General features: G+C 40.0%; 1 protein-coding gene across 2 annotated transcripts in view; it reads left to right on the top strand.

The window, feature by feature from the left end:
• Positions 1–15,989, top strand: part of Cdk17 (cyclin dependent kinase 17) — a 78,231-nt gene extending 62,242 nt beyond the window's left edge. Inside the window, exons 9-16 of one of the 2 annotated variants that reach the window (XM_026784521.1) lie at positions 1,278–1,401; positions 6,725–6,845; positions 9,504–9,601; positions 10,057–10,162; positions 10,990–11,032; positions 12,203–12,293; positions 13,656–13,733; positions 14,263–15,989. In XM_026784521.1, the coding sequence (XP_026640322.1) occupies positions 1,278–1,401; positions 6,725–6,845; positions 9,504–9,601; positions 10,057–10,162; positions 10,990–11,032; positions 12,203–12,293; positions 13,656–13,733; positions 14,263–14,300 (699 nt within the window). In that variant the 3' untranslated portion in view covers positions 14,301–15,989. Of the gene's footprint in view, positions 1–1,277; positions 1,402–6,724; positions 6,846–9,503; positions 9,602–10,056; positions 10,163–10,989; positions 11,033–12,202; positions 12,294–13,655 lie in introns of both variants that reach the window. The other variant, XM_026784522.1, reaches the window with a different exon arrangement.
• The last annotated feature ends 3,926 nt before the right edge of the window (positions 15,990–19,915 follow it).

Below are 19,915 nucleotides of genomic sequence, written 5' to 3'. Positions count from 1 at the left end.
TGTTTATTCAAAATTAACAGTTCATGGGAACCAATTTTGTAAAAAGGCAGTGTCTCCTGTGTGTGGTTGAGACATTTCTAATTCTGTAGATAATAACCTTAACTTTGTTTCCTTTAAATAGTCGGTTGGTGGATCTAGAGGAAAGCCAGTCTCTATTGCTAAGAGAGAGCTCTGACCGTGGACTGATTCAGTGTTGCTAGCAGGGCATTAAATGGATTTCCATATGTTTTATCTTATTTTGTAATATATTACGAATAGCGTTTGTATATTTTTCTTTTCCCTACTTTTAAATATAGCAATAATTTGGAAAGCAGATAAGATAAAGAATATAATTGGCATGCATAATTTGATAAAGGTCTGCAGTCTGTGCTTTTTAAGTTGGGTCCGTATGGGTGCTGTAGTGTGGAAAGCACATTTATCGTCTCTCTGTTAAAAGTATATTTCTCTAGGATAAAACCTAACAGATACTGAAATAATAATTCTAGAGTTTTCAGAGCATATAAATATGCCCGCTCCGGAAGCTGCTCCTTAGAACCCTTCAGCCTGTCACTCATCCTCTGCAGCGCCTGCCTCAGTGACCTAAAGTCCTCTGAATTCCCCGTGCGAAGGCGCCTTTTCTGCTGACAACAAAGAGTCAGAATGCTCTCTGAGTCTTTGCTCTAAAATACACAAAAAACCCTCAGCCATTAACCTTGCAGGAGTCACTTTTCTCAGTTGTTCAGAGTACAATAGCGCCAGGGCCCGTTCTGAATTGCAGTGGATTTGAAGAGCGAGTGGGAGGATTGAGAGTCAAGTGCCCAGGAGGCGGATGGGGAGCTGGTCAGCATATTTTATAGCAAGTCGTTTGCCAGAGCTACACAGCACCATGCTTTTCTGATTCCTGGAGTCTTCTGTAAAGCCACCAATTCTGATGCCCCTTTTAAAATGATGCCGCACCAGTACAGGCTCGTGCGTGCGTGCGTGCGTGCGTGCGTGCGTGCGTGCGTGCGTGTGTGTAGGAAGAAATCAGTGGCAGGGTTGTTACAGTGTTTTAGAATCAAACTGTAGGCCTCCAGTGAGTGAGCTGTTATTATTTGAAGTTTTATTTGCAGTATTTATTTTCCTGGTTATCATTAAGTTAGAAACTAAATGATACTTTAATTGAACAAGAGACAATAATATTTAGAAAACAAGTCTAAGAGGGAAAGATGTCCTTAAATGGCCTTAGTTAGTTGATTTTTCTTTGTAGCAAAACCCATTACATTATCTTTAAGAGTTCTTTTCATTTGTTTCTGTAGCTGTTCCTGTACCAAATTCTCCGTGGTTTGGCATATTGCCATAGAAGAAAGGTGTTGCACCGGGACTTGAAACCACAGAACCTCCTCATAAATGAAAGAGGAGAACTAAAGCTGGCTGACTTTGGTATGGAGCGATAAGATATTCATAAATACTTCCAGGTGGCTGAGCTTAAAAATACTCACCGTTGTCACAAGGTCTCATCACTTTTATGTGGGTTTTGCAGTTTTCTCTGTAGCTCAGAGGCGTGCGATAGGATTTAGGTGGATGGTTTGTGATGGCTATTCGTCACACCAGCACTAAAATGCACGGGTTCCCAGGCCTTCTCTACAGACCTCAGGCTTCTGAGACCTTCCAGAGTCGCTAAAGATAAAATCCACGGTCAGCATTCCACTGGTGTCTTTGCCTTTTTCCCCATATTAATATTTGCTCTGTTGATAAAGTCACTGGTTCCTACATGTGGTAAAACGTATTTCCCTGAGTTTTCAGCCTGGAGTATTTCTTTAGAGTATTTCTTATGATAAAATGAGGTAAATATATAAACCATGTCGACCTCACACAGAAACAATCTCAAGAAAAAGTGTTAAGGGGTTCCTTTCCTGAAGAAACCCTGTTTGGCTAGGAAACAGTGATTACTTAGTAGACTGATTACTTAGACTTCATTTGGTTTGCTTGCTTGCTTTTTTTTTCCTTCCCAAAACAAGGGTTCTCTTGTAGCGTTGGCTATCCTGGAAAGGCTGGCCTTTAACTCAAAGAGATCTGCTTGCTTCTGCCTCCAGAGTGCTGGAATTAAAGGTGTGTGCCATCACCACTTCTTAGGGATATTTGGTTTTCTTAAAAATTGAATTGTCCTTCTTTAGGCCTGGGTTAGCTTGCCATGTGGTGAGATTTCCTGGATGTCGCTTCCCTGGTATCTCTGGGAACCTCAGTCCTCTCAACAGACTTTGTGTTCCTCCGGCTCTCTCAGTCTTCCACCTCCCCTTTGGAGAAGTTCCCTGAGCCTTCGGTGCCAGAGTTGGGTTGTAGATGGATCAGTGGGGGGTGAACACCGCGTGGCACTTGTTCTCTGCATTCTGACCAGCTGTGGTTTCCTGAGATGGATTTCCATCTGCTGCAGAGAGAAGTTCCTGTGTTGAGGGGTTAGAGCTCCACTTACCTGAGAATATAATGATAAATATTTTCAATGCGGTTAGAAGTGTGCTAGTTTGGTAAAGTGGCAGCTATAGGTTCTTCCCCAAAGTCTGTATCATGCTAACATGGAAGGGGTAATCTCATAGGACCCCAACCCTAGAAAAAAAACCCTGCAGACCACTAAGGGATGCTGAGAGTGAGAGAAATGGTCTTCCTCAGGTAACAGCCTCGCTGTAAGTTATCCAGGACCAGGTGGTCAACCCCGAAGTTATATATGTCCAAGTAACATGATGTGCACTGAGCAGATTGTATTTATATCTAGGAATAATATATCTTTATAAACAGTTATACACACATATGTAGATGGATTTTTCTTTGGACTATGAGCTCACAGAACAGTACAGAGACTAATTAATTATGAAAGCTTGGCTATTAGTTTAGGGTTGTCCCACTAGCTCTTATAATTTAAATTAGGCTATATTTTTTATTAATCTACGTTTTAACACGTGGCTTTTACCTCTCTCCCATTCTGTGTGTCTGACTCATTTCCACATCTCAATGGCATCTCCTAATCGCCTAGATTCCTCCTTCTTTTCCTCTCTCTCCCCAGAAACCCCTACAAACCTCCTATCTAGCTACTGGCCGTTCAACATTTTATTACACCAATTATAGCAGTACTTATTCACACAGTGTTTAAACATCCCACAACACACGCACACATATAAACACAGTTATATGAGTGTGTACACATATGTATATACAATTAAAGAAAGAGTTCATGAATGTGGGATGTGAAGCAAGTGGCGGGGAGGCATATAACATGGGAAGGGCTGGAGGGAGGAAAGGAAAGGGGAAAACGATATAATTGTATTTTAATTGCAAAAATGTTTAAACATGATTTGCCATTTTAATAAACAATATATTTATATAGTATATAATATGATAAAGTATTACTATAACACAAATAAATATGTAAATAAAATAAAGGGAAAACTATCGCAAGTATTTTTTGCCAGTATTACTTAAGCTTTCAAACATTTGAAATATTGGGATTTCACATATTTGAAAATTTGGATCTTCTACTTTGACTTTATTTACTAACTTGCTAGTATTTAGACACAATAAAGTGGTGACATAAATATGAATTTTTTGTATTTCAAAGAAATGCATAGCTATTTACATAACTCAAAGGCCAGCATTCCCCAGATTACCAGGAAGTGACACTGGCTAGGAGATGGCGTTAAAGCACCAGCCAGCACAATGAGTTCTATTGAGAGCAGGAGACATTCCCTCTCAGTTACCACGCAAGCTTTTACAGACTCACACTCTGGCTCTAGCACAGCTGCGGAAGGGGGTTCGCACCTCAGAGGCGGCTCTCGGTGTTTGTGGGTTTGTTCTTGTTGCGTGTATATGAGCGATTGCAAATTTGATGTGCTGTCCTGCATATACCGTGATTGAGCAAAGCAGCATCACGGCAGACGGAATGGAGATACGTTGGCTTTGAGGCATAGTCTCACTGTGTGTCACATTGCCCTCCTGTCTCAGTCTCTTGAAGTGTGTGATTGTGATTATCGACAGCATTGTTGCACCTGATTGAGTTGTGGTTTTAGCCCGTAAATAAATACTTTTCAGTTTTCTCAGTTTTGGCTTATAAGTATGGCAAATACCAACCCTCCATGTAAATGAAAGCACTTGGTCGGGGTCCTTAATTTTGAAAAGCTTACACCAGATCCTGAGACCCAGCCACTGCCTCTGAAAAGCTCTTCCCCATGTACCTGCCACAGTTGTCTGTTTTTAATTAATTGCTTGATGACTTAACTAGCAGCTGTTTATCCATACCCCTTTAGCTAATCTGACTTTAAGGGATTTGAAAATAAAATACAGTTACGTTACAGACACTTCCATTTTTACAAAGTTTTATATTGAAAGAACATTTTGTAAAGTAGCTTTGAATTTTTGTGTTATATACTCAGAATTTGAATATTTTCGTAAATTTAGTTTTTAAATTCCAATATGGTTTCTACAATTAGCATTTATAGGTATTCATAAGTTATGATTGCTTTACTTTAGGACTGACTATATTTCAGAAATACGAGGTTTTCAAGCTTTCTGTTAGTAATAAGTTAAACTCGTTCTTATTGGGTAGTGAATTTGCCCCGGCTGTTCCTGGCATTTGTATTTAGAACTTCATCGTTTGTTTGACGGCATCTGCTGTGTGGCTACCCGAGTTTAAATGAGAAGCCACAAGTTAATGGAGAATGCTTACGCAGGTTATGTAAGCACTCCTAGGGCCTCATTAGTATTAATTCCTTATAATAGTCCCTGCTCCTCCTTCCCCTCTCTCTGCCAAGCTGATTTGTTTCTCCTCATCCTCAGTCGGGAAATGAATGTGAGTGGCAGAAATCATGCAAAGGGTATGTCACAGGACGTGAGCAGTCGTTTATCCGAGAACGCTCTGAATGTAATGCTTTAAGCTTTTGCTTTTAACCTCCAGAAAGCAAGCAAGCAAGCAAGCAAGCAAATCTCACAATACAGTCATCATTGTCTCTGGTGCTTGGTGTTTATGTTTTTCTGGTGGCATAGTAAATACACATATGGCTTCCAGGAGCGAGTGTCATTTAATTTTGAGTATTTCCACTGTGAGTTGATTCTTCCTCTTTTCCCTCAGTGGTGCTGGGGATCAGAGGCAGAGCCCTGAGAGTGGTAGGCAGACACCAGCTCTGAATGACATCTCCACCTTGTGAGTTCGGCTTGGTCCCTTTGAAAATTCCATTATTTTCTTATGACCAGTAAAATTCGGATATCTGGTAAAGTCAAACAAAAATATATACACCCATTAATGATAGAAAAGGGCTTAAAACAAATACTCTGTCACAGTTATTTAGGAAGTGATTGCTTATATAATTTCATAAGAAATACTGAAGTTCTGACTCTGTCCCATGAGCCTGACAGATTTAGCCTCTCGGTTCAGGCCAAGAAATAAAGTGCTGGGGACATTGTAACTACAGTTTTGCTTTAATACTTAAGTTCTAGCAGACTTACAGACTTTTTGTGCATAGCCCATTCTTAATATCAAGACATACAAGGTGGCTCACACCTTTAATCCCAGCACCCAGGAGGCAGAGGCAAGCAATCTCTGTGAGTCTGAGGCCAGCCTGGTCTACAGAGTGAGTTCCAGAGCTATGTAGTGACACCAGTCTGAGGTCAGCCTGGTCTACAGAGTGAGTTCCAGAGCTATGTGGTGACACCAGTCTCAGAACAAGGAAGGAGAATGAGAAAGCCATCCTGTACCTTGCTAACTCCCAACATGTGTTGAAAAATAATTCACTGGACATGACTTTATCAAACTCGAAAGCTAGGGTAATGATTTATAAAATGGTGTCAACATTACACCAATTTAATCAAGTGTTGAATTGCCAGTTTATGACATTTTTTCTTATTTAATATTTTAATACGACACATAAAGTTATGAATAACAACAGTGCTAGCCTAGGCACCCTTGTTACTTAAAATAAAATGTATGATAAAAAAAAAATAAGGTTATGTTTTCCCAGATGTAAACTTATCAACCAACATTTAGAAGCTTAGGGTCATTAACTCTCCGCCAGTGGCAAAGCAAGAAGGTTGTGAGCCTTTCTGTCTTTCCAAGCACACAGTGGAGTTCACACAAGGCAGGCAAGGGATGGGTGGGTGCTGGTTAAAGCAGCTGGTGTCACCGAAAAGCTCAAGGCCTCGCTTGCTCTAAAGTTACCCACATCACAGAAGATGTTTAAAAAAAAAAAAAAAAGGACAAAGAACATTGAGTTTTTTTTCAAGGGAAACATCCAAATTGGCTCAAGAAAATTGCCAGTGTAATTCAGCTGATCATAGACCAGTGATTTTGAGGCCCTTAACTTTTTTTAAAAAAACAGGCATAGCAAATAAATATGGAGTTTGGGTTTAAAAAAATGGTAAATAGCTTATAGCTGTAGCATGGAAACTAAACAGGTCATTGACCTGTTTAGGATTAATTTCAGTAGGAAATAATTCTGGCATCATTATTCTTCAACAAACAAAATATCGTAAGTTTTGGTTAACTAAGACACTCGGCCAGCTTCGTCTCTGGTTGTGCAATTATTGTCTTTAGTTTAACTACATTATGGCTTGGCCCAGGACCACATACATTCGATAAAATTTGTAAAACGAATTTTTTGAAGTTTCAAGATGCTGTAGAGCAGGCATCACTTTGAATGTACCATAGTGAAGATAGGAGCTAAGAAATTCAGCATATTAATGGATCTCAGTCTATTTAATTTCTTGTTTTCTTTTCTCCATAAAGGACTAGCCAGAGCCAAGTCAGTTCCCACCAAGACCTACTCAAATGAAGTTGTCACACTGTGGTATCGGCCACCTGACGTGCTTCTTGGTTCCTCAGAGTACTCAACACAGATTGACATGTGGTAAATATTAGAGATGTCATTCAAAACTTAGAATTATTAACAGAGCATACTGGTAAATACTTATTTTTAAGGAGGCATTTTAAAGAACTGAGGCATGGAAATACAACTGCTTAGATTTAAGTATGAAGTCTACCACTGATGACTGTAACTGCGTCATTCACATTATTAGCCTGTGCCTTCGTTTCCTCAGTGTAGGAGGTGGATGCAGTCATAAAAGAGGTTTGTAGATGATATGAAGACCAAAAGAGCACTTAGCAGAGTATATGACATAGCAGTTTCAAACAAGTACTTTATATGTAGAATATATCTACTTTAAGTTGGTTTAAAAGTAATGAAAATTTCAAAGCTCTTTCTTATACATTATTGTGTATGTGTTATGTATGTATGAGCACATGTGCGTACACAGGTATGCTCACCGTACACGCATACACATATAGAGGCCAGAGGTCAACGTGAGGGCTGTTCAGATAACACTTTCACCTAAAAAAAAATATTACTTATTGATCTGAGACAGTCATTCACTGACCCAGGAGCTTGCTGTTTGGGCTAGGCCAGTTGGCCAGCGAGACCTGGGCTCATTTTGTCCCTGGGTGCTGAGACTTTGGACTCGGGTTTTTATGCTGTGAGCAGACATTGTGGCCACTGTGCCATCTCCCCAACCTTCACCATGTGACAGTGATATTCCATGCTTGTTGCTAACATAATCATTGCCTAGAGAATAAATTATATTTCCTTGATCTGATACTTGCAGATTTTCATAAATGTCTAAAAACTTCCCTTTTCAACTTAATCCAGCTTATTTCTCAACACAGATGGTCTCGTGTAGCAAAATTGTTCTACTTGCTATTCTTTAAAGTTAGCCTGGCTCTCCTTTCTCTCTGCCCAGTGTTCAGCCCAGTGTGTCCATTTGACGTGCCTGTCTCCACCCAATGGGAGCCATGATTAGGAATTATAGTTTGTTATCCTTCCTTTCCCAGTGTGCCCTAGCCTCCAGAGGCAGTTCCTTTCTCTGAATCATGGCTGCGTTTACTATCTATTCCTCGTCTTTTTTGTTTGGTTGGATTTTGTATGTTTGTTTTGAAACAGGATTTCTCTGTGTAGCCCTGGCCTTCCTAGAACTTGCTCTGTAGACCAGGCTGGTCTCAAACTCAGAAATGTGCCCGCCTCCTTCCTCCTGAGTGCTGAGATAAAAGGCGTGTGCCACCACCACTTAGCTCCTTCTTATATCTTGATAAGTTAAATATTTGTTTCTGTTATTGTCTTGAACAATTGCATCTCATTTTGTAGGTCATTTTTTCTCTTAAATTCTGATAAAATATGCCATCTAGATAGTTTTTGATTTTAACTAGTCTGATCATACAGTTTGAGACACTAAGTTCATTTACGTTGTTATACAACTGTCTCTACTGTCCATCTTTACAACTTCAGAACAGTTTACTCTTTGAAAAACTGAAACTTCACCTGTTAGATCAACTATTGCCACCCACCACGCCCCCGTGTCTATGCTCTGTGCACTGGCACCCAGTTCACAAGCCCCAAGAATGCACCTTTATTGTGTTCAGGGGCAGATTATATAGAGATAGCCACGCCCCAGCCAAACCCACCAGAAACCACTCTCCTGCCATCAGGAACTCCTGAAGGTCTCGTGCTCAGAGCAGCTGAAGGCACTCAGATCAGGGGAGGATGAGTTGTTTACAAGAAATTCAGGATCTGGGGTCTCATAGCTCCCAACACACCATCCTACCTTTCTATTTGATCCCTGATAATCAGTACTCCACTGCTTGTCTCTGAATTTACCTGACCCAAGTACCTCATACAAGTGAAATCTTGCTGTTTGTCCTTTTGTTACTGACTACTCAGCTCATTTCGGCTTCATCAGTACTGTGTGTAGCTTCCTTAAGTCATGTGTATATACACCACATTTTATTAGTTCATCCGAGAATAGGTACTTGAGCTCCTTCCATTTTCTCCTACTGCAAATGATGCCACTGTGAATGCGGATGTACGTATTGTTTCAGGAGTCGACTTTGGGTTCTTTTGCATAATTACCTAAAGGTGAAACTGCTGAGTCATAGAAATTCTATGTTAAAATGTTTGAGGATCCACCATACTGTTTTCCATAACAATGTGCCATTTTATTTTCTGTGCAGTACTTTCGTTTTGTGTCATTTTCCTGTCTGTGTGCCCTTACAGAATTACTGTGTCTTAACCCTACTTGTGTCGTACCTAAATGATGCTGTCTAGTCTCTGAGCCTCTGCCTGCCTTTTCCTTCTCTTCCACGGTCACCAGCGGCACTCCTCTATAGTCGCTACGTCCTGCGTCAGAGTCATGAATTATTCATGCTCTCTCTGCTACCATTGCCATGGTTATCTCCCAGATTTCTGTAGGAGTAGTAAGCATTGTATCACTATTAAATATTTCCTTAGTCTATGAGCATCTTAGACAAGAGACATTTTAAGAGGAAAAATGAATTAGTAGCATGAAAGTCGATGTGGTAAATATAATAAATTAGTTGGATCTAAAAATACCTTTGCAGAAAGTTTTCTAGTAGCTGGTCTAAATTTCTCCTGAAAGATAATCATGAGAAAAAATATTCTTGTGCTACCTAGTATGTAAATGAGCTGATTTTTTTTTTCTTTTTATGATACTTTTTGAAGGGGAGTTGGCTGTATTTTCTTTGAAATGGCTTCTGGAAGACCACTGTTTCCAGGGTCAACAGTGGAGGATGAACTGCACTTAATATTTCGACTACTAGGTAAGAAAGAAGTCTTCTTCCCATTATTCACAGCTGCAGTTGGCCAGCTAAATAAGGACTGTGTCAAGCATGTGTGTACACGCATGCGTAGCTATTATAACTGCAGTTGGCTTCGCTGTCACAGGGTAGATCTTCCAAGGTAACTCCTCATTTAGCTTCATTTCACAAAGATTTTATGAAATAGATTTGACCTGCTTATTAAGTACTACGTCTAGTGTAAGTTGCTGTCATATAGATAAAAAAGGAGCTTCATCATATTTATGTATTAGGGCAATGGTTCACACACACACACTCACTCATATGCACACACATATATATGTGTAATATTTTAATTTATTGGCTTAATCATTTAATAAAAGTGTATGGTTCTTTAAGTATTTTCCTTGTTATGCCTATTTATATGTTTGCACATATATGATTTAAATGCTTATCATGAATTTATTCTTTTAATTCAGGAACTCCATCTCAGGAAACTTGGCCAGGTGTTTCTTCAAATGATGAATTCAAGAACTACAACTTCCCAAAATATAAGCCACAACCTCTAATTAACCATGCACCCAGGTATTTTTTCTTAAGTGCAAAGGGGAAGACTCTAGGGACTCATCAGACTCGGTAGATGAATTTACACTGTGGGGGCCATGATAGAGAGTAGTTTTTCAGCAGTGTGTGATTTGAGTTAATTCCTTCCATTGGCATGATGCTTTCATAAGTCAGTGGCCAAGAATCACCAAAGTATGTAAATGGAATTGAACTGTAAAGTGAATATAAAATGTATATATTAGGATTCTAGAGCTCCTGTAGCTAGAACCACAAAGGCCTTGTGAACACTTCTTTTTAGGACTCGTATTGGCTATGTCATTGGTTTTATAGCTCTTATTACTGAAGTTTTATAAACTTAATACTTTACAGTAATCATTGCTTAGCAGGTTATTTCCTGTAATTTTGTTGGTTTCTTACCTCTGTTTTGAACCCTGCTGATACATTTTGGGGTCATTGTCTTCAGTATTTTCATCTCTGTGCTAGGGCAGTGATGTTTTGATGTGCCTGCCTTCATTGTCATGCTGAATATTAATGCCTAGTTTAAAATTTCCTTATCATAGAGTGTACTTTATTTGGGGGTAGAATGCTAACTTTCAAAATTCTATAATGCTAATAATTTTTATAGAATATTGAAATTTTGAATGGCAGTCCCAGTTATTTATGATTTATTCCCAAAAAAAATGTCAAGGCAAGTCTTTTAGGGTCTTTGAAAGCAGTAAGAATAGTTATTTTAGGGCACTTAAATTTGGCAAATGGAAACATTTGGAGGATAAATATGCAATGTTTCTCTCAGCTAAGATAAAGGAATAAATGGACTTGTTTTGATTTGTTGTATTTTTTGTTTCTAGGTTAGATTCTGAAGGAATTGAGTTGATAACAAAATTTCTTCAGGTAAGTCACATCTTATTTTATAAATGTTAGATGAATCATTGTGTCGCTTTCCTTATAGGAAAAATAGAATCAATAATGACCCCCTCAGATACTGTCAATGACAGTAAGATGGTTTATGGTGCTTCCTGGAAGGCTTCAGCCAGCTCAAGCCATGTTCTTTGAAATCCAGGCTCTTGTGCTCTCTCCTTCCTTACACTTGCTGCCTTACAGGACGCCGCACATCAAATATCACTCTCATTGTCCTCCAGAGCAGGAGGAAGCGAGGATAATGAAGGTGCAGCAGCCACATTAGCTCTCTTACATCTTGAAAGCAAAGGCTTTTTAAAACCAAGTCTCATTGGCCAGAACATTAATTGTAAAGAATGAAGAAGGGGGAAAAATGGGGAATTAACTTAAATCTAGAGCAGTCATGATTCATGATTTGTCTGTCAGAGTTGGAAGCATAAACGTCTCTAACAAATCTGAGTTACATCATTTAGGAGAAGAAAGCTATGAAATTTATCTTCCAATGATGCTGGTATAAAGTTTTGAGCATATTTTGTCCAATACACTGCTGTTCACAAAGAAAAATAATGTTAAAGATTGAGTGTTTTCATTTTTCATCACTTTAGAAAAATACAAGTGTTGGCAGAGGCCACTAGTTCGTTTCCCAACCACCCTAACTTGAAATAATCATACAGAAACTATATTTTTTGTAATACTGTTTGGCCAATAGCTTAAGCGTATTTTTAGCTAGCTCTTATATCCTAAACTAACCCATCTCCATTAATCTGTGCATCGCCACATGGCTGTGGCTTATCAGGTAAAGTTCCATTCATCTGGCTTCTGTCTCTGATGGGACTACATGGCTACTCATTGACTCCGCCTTCTTTCTCCCAGCATTCAGTTTAGTTTTCCTCACTTAGCTGTATTCTGCTAAGCCTTTGGCCAAAACAGCTTTATTCATTAACCAATAAAAGTAACACATGTACAGAAGAACTTCCCACACCATACAAGGAATCTAATTTTTTATTATGAGTATATTGGGAGTACTCTAAATTGATGCTAGAAAAATGATCATATTGAATAGTCAAAAATTTTTGAAATAGTTCTAAATACTAGTTTATCCTTCTCAGCCTTTTACAGTAATTAGAGAAAAGATTAATGAAGCAGGTTTTTGCTTTTCCACAGTATGAGTCTAAGAAAAGGGTTCCAGCAGAAGAGGCCATGAAGCACGTGTACTTCCGAAGTCTAGGACCCAGAATACATGCTTTGCCAGAAAGTAAGAAACTCTCACGTTTGTTCCCTCTTATTTTCATTTGTCTAGAATTGAAGATGGGAATGTTTAGGGATTTAAAAACATGGTTGTTTATTTCTATACCTAAAATTTTAGTCCTGTTTTGTAATCAGATCATTTTTCCAAGGAAGGTGTATGTCATGTTTTTCTTAGTTATGTCTTGTAACATTGAATACACTGTCTCTACTCGTTAAGAAATTGCTAATATTTGAGTGCGAACCATTAATCTTACTTGACTTAAATTAGAATATGCTGATAATATCATCCTCAGGCTTAATCTGGTTCAGTTTCTGGAACTGGCCAGGTTGTTTAGTGAGGAGTTTGCTGCAGAAGCGCGCAGGCCCGAGTTCAGATCCCCAGGCTGTACTCTTCCCTAAGAAAATAGTAAAGCTGTTGTCACAGTCATTAGAGCAGAGAACTTCCCAGGCCCGAGGTCATGCTTGAATTTTGCTCATGCTATCTTAAATTAGTCCAGTGTTTTACTTTAGAATGGAATGAGTGGGGAAATGGGAGACTGTCTGGGGGCACAGCTGGGAAAGCCTTTATCACTTCCCCATTCCCTTTTGCTAAGTAGCACCTGGTAACCGAGGCTCAGGTAACGGGCAGTGGCAAAGCCTGAGAGAAGTTTAGAAAAGCCACAAGACTTTCCACGTAGAATCTGCTTGATTTTTTTTTTTTTTTTTAATGAAGAATGATCTCTGGCAGAGGTTAGAAATGAGAGGCAGTATGTATATTTCGTAAGTCTTTTGTGAGATGCTGTCTTGCTCTATAGTCCTGGCTAGCCTGAGCTCACTGTGTAAGCCAGCAGCCCCTGAGTGTATGGTATCCTCAGCAGCCCGCCTGCCAAGTACTGGGGTTACAGATGGCTGCTACTGCGCCGTCCTTTCTTTTAAGGGGCGTATTTCACTATCATACCAACTTTCAGTTTGATTCAGTGATTCTTGTCCAAATGGACGCCGTCTTTACTAAAAGCATCTGAAGGTAATTTCAAGGTTGATATCTGCAGGCCATCGTAAGGGGACAAAGACCGGGGGAGCAAGAACCCAGAAATGCATTTTGATTAGGTCTTCCAACCCCAGGAAGTCCTGAAACAGTGTAATTTTCTTTGTAAAGAAACATTGCTTGCATAATGTTTTTAAGACAGAGTCAGACAGAACAGGTATTAAGGGGGGTAACTTCATTTGGTTTTCTGTTTAGAACATAGGAGCAAAGGTGAAATCTTCCAGGTGCCAAAACCTTGGCAGTACAGATGTTTTATGTTGAGTCACTGTATGAGTTTTGAATATTTTGTTACAGTTGATACAGTATTGTCATTAATATCGGATTATTTTTGTCTGTTCATTTTAGGCGTATCAATATTCAGTTTGAAAGAGATTCAGTTGCAAAAGGACCCGGGTTTTCGAAATTCTTCTTATCCAGAGACAGGTGTGTTTGTCATAAACCATTTCACGTGTCGATCATGAATTTTTGCGTGGAGCCAAGCTTTGGGTTTCTAAATTGACCTGTAAGATCACTGCTGTAAAAACCGGTGTACAGTGCATCCCACAAGTCTGTATGTTTAGGATTCCACATACTTACTGTTCTGTGCGCTGGGGGCAGCTCAGTCAATCTTCAGAGAGCAATTGACTCAGTCAAGTCAGGGATCCTGAAGGCTGCAGATGGCACAGAGACCTTTTACAAGTGGCCTGCCGTGATCACTGCACACGCCATCCCTGGGACCCGAGGCAGAAGACACACCTTGTGCTTGCCCAGTCCTCAGGTTCATCACTTGGAAGCATAGCTGCTGTAGACTGACCCCGTCAGCAGGAGGGTCATGTAAGAGCGTGCTCATCACCCTTACCATGGAATATTAGCCTTTGCTGGTGGGAACGTTAGCTTCCTAGAGTCACCAAGTACTGTATGTGGGATAAACACTGACCCTTGAACTGCCTCATGAGATGACTTTATATTTTAGGACATGGGAAGAACAGAAGACAGAGCATGCTCTTTTAAGTCTGGTAACATGTTTCAAGCCCAGCCCCAGCCTTTCTTATCAGTCATGGACTCAGAGCGGAAGGCAGTTATTTCTTGTGCTGGACTTGGACTCTCCGCTTGTCTACACTGTCCTCTTCACAGTGGAGCCTTTTTATTTCAGACCTACGGATTGTTTTTATATTGTCGTCACAGTGTGACAGTTGTTTTTGTACAGCTGGTTTTAAGGTCTTCTCTGCCAGTAGAGCCAGTAGATTACAGCTACCAGTGTAACTGTGGCTGCAGATTTGTGCAGGACTGAGAAACACAGTGCATTATTTATTGCGGAATCATTGCTGCTAGATAACTACTGTCTGTTTATTTAACACAACAGCCGAATGCCTGAAGAAGCTGCAGTGGCTTTATTATATGTGAACACATCTGTTTCTCCTCACAAATTGTTTTACTGATGCATTTTTTTTGGTTTGTTTGTTTTTAAAACTTAAAACTGCAGTGTTTCCTGGAATGTATATTTAGCTTTGCTTAGCAGTTAAAACGTGAGCCATCTTGAACACCCTAAGTTCGTGCTACATATAATTTTGTAGGAATATTGGCCAATAGAGTAGCTGAGAGATTGGCAGCACAGTGTGTTCAAGAAGCATGCAGTGTGTGAGAGTTGATTCAAGCAAGTAAATATCAGACATTTTTGAATTCTCACCTTAGACACCTATAAATTAAAAACCAAGTTATTTATTTTTACCTATTCCTCATCTTAGAACTGTCTAGTGCATATTTGTATGCTACTACTCTTGATTAACTCTTTACACTGCACTTGTAGTGAAATTGTGACCATAGAAGCCATTCCAACAGGAAAGGCCTTGCCGCGGTTTGTCTCAAGCACATCTCTTTTATTAAACGATGCTTCATTTTGGGGAGCAGTTTCTTTCATTTGGGGGCTGTGTGTGTTTCAATACCATTCACTTGGGATCAGCTGAGAGCTGTGTTCTGTCTTTAGAATGAGCCATGATAAATTAGAAATGAGAAATAAGAACCCAGAGGACTGCTCTAAAGCATTGTGGGTATTATCTGCTCATCAAAGACACTAACTTGAATTATGCATCTCCTTGAGCATCACAGACACTTTGGTGTTGCTAACAGTGTTTTAGGCATTTGTGTTCATTTGTTAGGACTATTGGTTAGTGCATCCTATAACTATAAATCTTAATTGGTATATTTTGAAATGGTCATGTACATTTTTGCCTTATATCATGAAAATAGTTATAACTTAATTTTTGTCCTGCCATTCACTGTAAACATTCAGGGTCCTCTCATTTCTGTTCAGGAAATCCTGTAGTTTATTGTTGTTATTTAACAGTATTAAATGAGTTTTTGTATATTACATTTTAACTTTATTTGTGAATAGTGATTGTGGCATGTTTGGGGATGTTATTTTAATATTTCATGATACTGAAATTTTAATTTTTTTTTAAAAAAAAAAAAACGTTCTGGAAGAAACAGATTCATGTATAACGGTGACCGTTGGACCACTACTGCTTCCCACGTCTGTACTTGTCTGCTGGTTCTGTGTTCAACCTGTAGCCTAACTGCTGTTATTTCTAACTGACAGACATATGTATTAATATTGTACTTTGAAGGTTATAAATATTATGTGAAAATTCCTTCATTTTGTTTTGAAATTTATAATAACTAAACCTCTGTGTTATATAAAATGCGACTTTGTGGAGTCACTGTTCTTGGGGAAGAAAGCTGTGCCCACTGGCGTCATTCGCTGCTCATGCTGTCCCTGTGAAGTAAGGAAATCTCACTGCATTGAAAGTGACAGCTGCTTCACGTTTGCAACCCTCTGATTGGAGTCTCCTGTGTAATCTTGTAAGAGAGCATCGTTACTTAAGAAATAGGTCTGTCTGTCTGGTTTGCAAATTGGCTTGTAGTCGGCAGGCTCGATTCTTGCATATAAAAATTAAAGCGGTACCTGACGTCACTCTTTAAGATTAATCCTAGGGAGTCTAGGGACTATTGGTTAAGGAATTCGACAAACAAATAGGCCTGTGTAGGTTGCTGTGTTGACATTTCAGGTCCTGGAAACTTTGCAGTGAATGGACTTCAAACTCGGAAGGATGGAGCCCAGAACTCTCTCGGAAGGCCTTTACGCGACAGTTCTGAAGGTAAGAGGTGCTAGATCAGTCTCGCCAAAAACAGGTCTTCACTCAACCATTTTATCAGCCTAGTTTGAAAGAATATTTAATAACAAGTTATAATCAATCTTTCAGACTCATGACAGTTTATGTTGGTTTTTCTCTACCTCTTTATGGCATTAATTGCATTCATAATACAATAGTTACATTGATTTATTTTCAAAATTGTCTATTTCAGAAATTGAACTCTTTAACCAAAAAAAAAAATAATAATAATTTCTTCTGTCCTCCTCCAAGTCTCTCACGACTGTCAACTATCTGTGAGTTTCCCTCTTCTAGATAGTTTTTGCGTGTGCCGCCGTGCCATTTGGTTTGGTTTCAGAGTTTCTCTTCACAGCTGGCTAGTGTTCTGTTGTGACTGAGCAAGTGTGAATATTGCTGCAGTGAGTGTCGGTGTGCACGCGTGTGTGAGTTCCCGTCTCCGTCTCTTTGTGGTGTGTGTACACGAGGAGTAACATGCTGGCCAGACACCATTCTGTATTTTACTCTCTGAGAAGCCCACAGCACTTCCCACAGCACCCGCAGTATCTGAGTTTCTGGTGATGTGTGAGAATTCTAGCCTTCCTGTACTTGGTATCGTCAGTACCCGGGTTTTCTAGAGCTTTTCATCTGACACTACATTTGTGATGGTCTTGTTGTTTTCTTCATTACCTTGCCTAGGTTTTTTGGTTGTTGTTGTTTTTTCTTTTTTTTCTTAAGTCGGCACTGCTTTTCTGGGAAGAAACTGTTTGGTGGTGAATTAAAGTTTAAGTATCCTTTAGGGGAATGTTTGGGACCAAAAATGTCTCAGACTTCAAGAGATTTGCCCCCCCTCAAGTTTGGAGTATGTGCTTAGATTGTGGCAGTTGAGCATCCCTCATTCAAAATGATGAAATTTGAAGTGCTACAGAATCTGCCAGGTTTTTGTGTGTTGTGATTAAAAACGTCAGAGGTCAAGGCCCATTAGATGGCACATTAGGGCTGTTAAGTTGAGATTCTCCAAACATGCTGCTGCTGAATTCAGCTTGCTGGTGTTTTTGTTGAGTCTTTGCCTGAATTCATGATGGGTTTGGCCTTCCTCTTGTCGGCAGGCAGCATCTGCCTCGATTTGGTACTGGGCATTGATGGCATCAGACTGAGTGAAGGAAGTGTTCTCCGCTCCTTAAGACTTTGTCTTAATTCTCCTAATACCATACTGTTTTGTATTTAGTCGGCCATTTTGATTTTCATTTATTTGTCTATCTACTATCGATGAAAAAGGAAGGATATATATGTATATAGTTGGTCTGGTAATTATATTATCTATACTGGTTATTTTGAGTTTGTGTGGTTTTAAGAGATTTGTCCCCAGATATCATCCCCCTTTATTATTTTCGTCAGTGGCTCTAGTCTTTAAATATTCTAGTCTAGATCTGCTACCCCTGCCTTTGGTTTCCCGAGACAGGGTTTCACTGTGTAGCTTTGGCTGTCCTGGAACTCACTCTGTAGACCAGGCTGGCCTCAAACTCAACCACCTGCCTCTGCCTCCTGAGTACTAGGATTAAAGGTGTACATCACCACTGCCCAGCCTAATCTAGATTCTTAAATTAATTTTTTCTCTGTTTTACATGTTCATCCATATCAAAGTGTTAAGAGGCAATATAAGCTCACTAGCTTGGTAGAATTAAACATTCTAATGCATTACTTTAGACACAAATACTTGGGTTCCTTCTGGAACTTTTCCTGATGCTAAGTTCGCACCCTGGGCTTACAATGGAAAGGAAGATGTTACATATCATTCCTAGTCAAGATTTCTCACTTCTGACCTAGAAAAACTAGAGACAACATCTGTCCCCTCAAAACGGGAAGAATATAAGTGAATTACTAATTATAAAACTATTTTGATGTGAAAAGAAGGAAATCTTGACCAGGGATGGTCAGAAGACCTTTTCATTTGAGGCTTTTCCCTAAGAGAAATCAGTTTACTGGGAAAACTAATACTTCTCGTAGAGACCAAAAATCTAAAACATTTTGTTGCATACCTAGCCCCTAGGTGTGCAAGTGTACACTTGTGAGAAAGACAGGTGAACGAGAATGGTATAGGAATTATGGTGGCGGTCCTCTCTCACCTCAGTCCTACTGCAGCACAGACACATGGTGGACATGTGCGAGAAGATGAAGCCGATGAGCACCGGGGTCTGCCACGTCTGCCTGGGACAGCTCCGTGTCCCAAAGATGCTGAGCTGGCCTGCAGACAGGAGACGGCTCCTGCAAGGGGAGTTGGGCTATGGACAGGAGACGGCTCCTGCAAGGGGAGTTGGGCTATGGACAGGAGACAGCTCCTGCAAGGCTCTGAACTCCTAGACCATCCCTAGGGAAGAGCCGCCAAGGCTTCAGCTCAGCCTCCAGCTGTAGTGACAGCTCCTACCGCCTTGTCTTTCAGTGTCCCCAGGCTGTTAAATCATGGATGAATGGGATGGTGGTGGTGTGGACTCTGTGGGTTTGGAGATGGGTTCATGCATCCTTGTTTCCGGAAACATCAGAACTCATTAGAAGGTTGCTTTGGAAGCAGTCCAACTGGTTGGCTCTTCGGGACCCCTAGCCAACCATCCTTTCCTTACTCCTCAGCTACCTGGAAACTCCCCCTTTGTTCTGAACTTGTGATTCATTGCTGCTAATTATTCCATGTGAGTCTCTTACCACGATTTATTCTTTGCTCTCTGAGTTCCTCAAATGTTTCTTCTCTCGCATATATTGTAAAACTCTTTCTTCTGCTTGGCGCTTTCTTCATTGTCTTCTTTTCCAACACTCAGGTCTCAACTCATTCTTCTGGAAGTCCTTTTCTGTACCCTACCCTACCCTGCCCTTCCACACACTGGGTTATGTGTCCTCCTCCTTTACTGCCTTCCTGTCTCTTGTTCGTGTGCTTAAAAATAGAGCAATACACAACCACTCTTTCTCATCTCTCACTGAACCGGAAGTCCTGTGCAGGAAAGGATGGTGTCTTGCATCAGATACATTTTAAAGAGATACTAGCATTTGTTAAGGCACGGGAGTGATGAAATCCCTGTTTATAAGTAAAACATACCACTTACACTGACTTGGCCTGTCTCTTCTCTGTGAATGAACCAAAGATAAATGCAGCAGTCAAAAATTATCTTAAAAATCGGAGAACTAACCCATAATCAAGCTATCAAATGTTTTATGTCTATCCTCTCCCTCTGTCTCTCTGTCTCTCTCTCTTTCTCTCTCTTACACACACACACACACACACACACACACACACACACACAGACACGTCAGCTTGGAAGTACAATAAGGAAGAATCTGTAAACAAAATGGCTTATAGAAAAAAATCAGTTTCCACCTTTCCCCTCATTTCCGCATTCCTCAGTGCGGACAGCAATTGACCGAACTGGTTTTGGTGGTGGTTGTGTGTGTGTGTGTGTGTGTGTGTGTGTGTGTGTGTGTGTGTGTGTGTGT

This window comes from Microtus ochrogaster, chromosome 24 (assembly GCF_000317375.1).
Source record: "Microtus ochrogaster isolate Prairie Vole_2 chromosome 24, MicOch1.0, whole genome shotgun sequence".
NCBI lineage: Eukaryota > Metazoa > Chordata > Mammalia > Rodentia > Cricetidae > Microtus > Microtus ochrogaster.
This window is presented reverse-complemented; position numbering and strand designations above follow the sequence as displayed.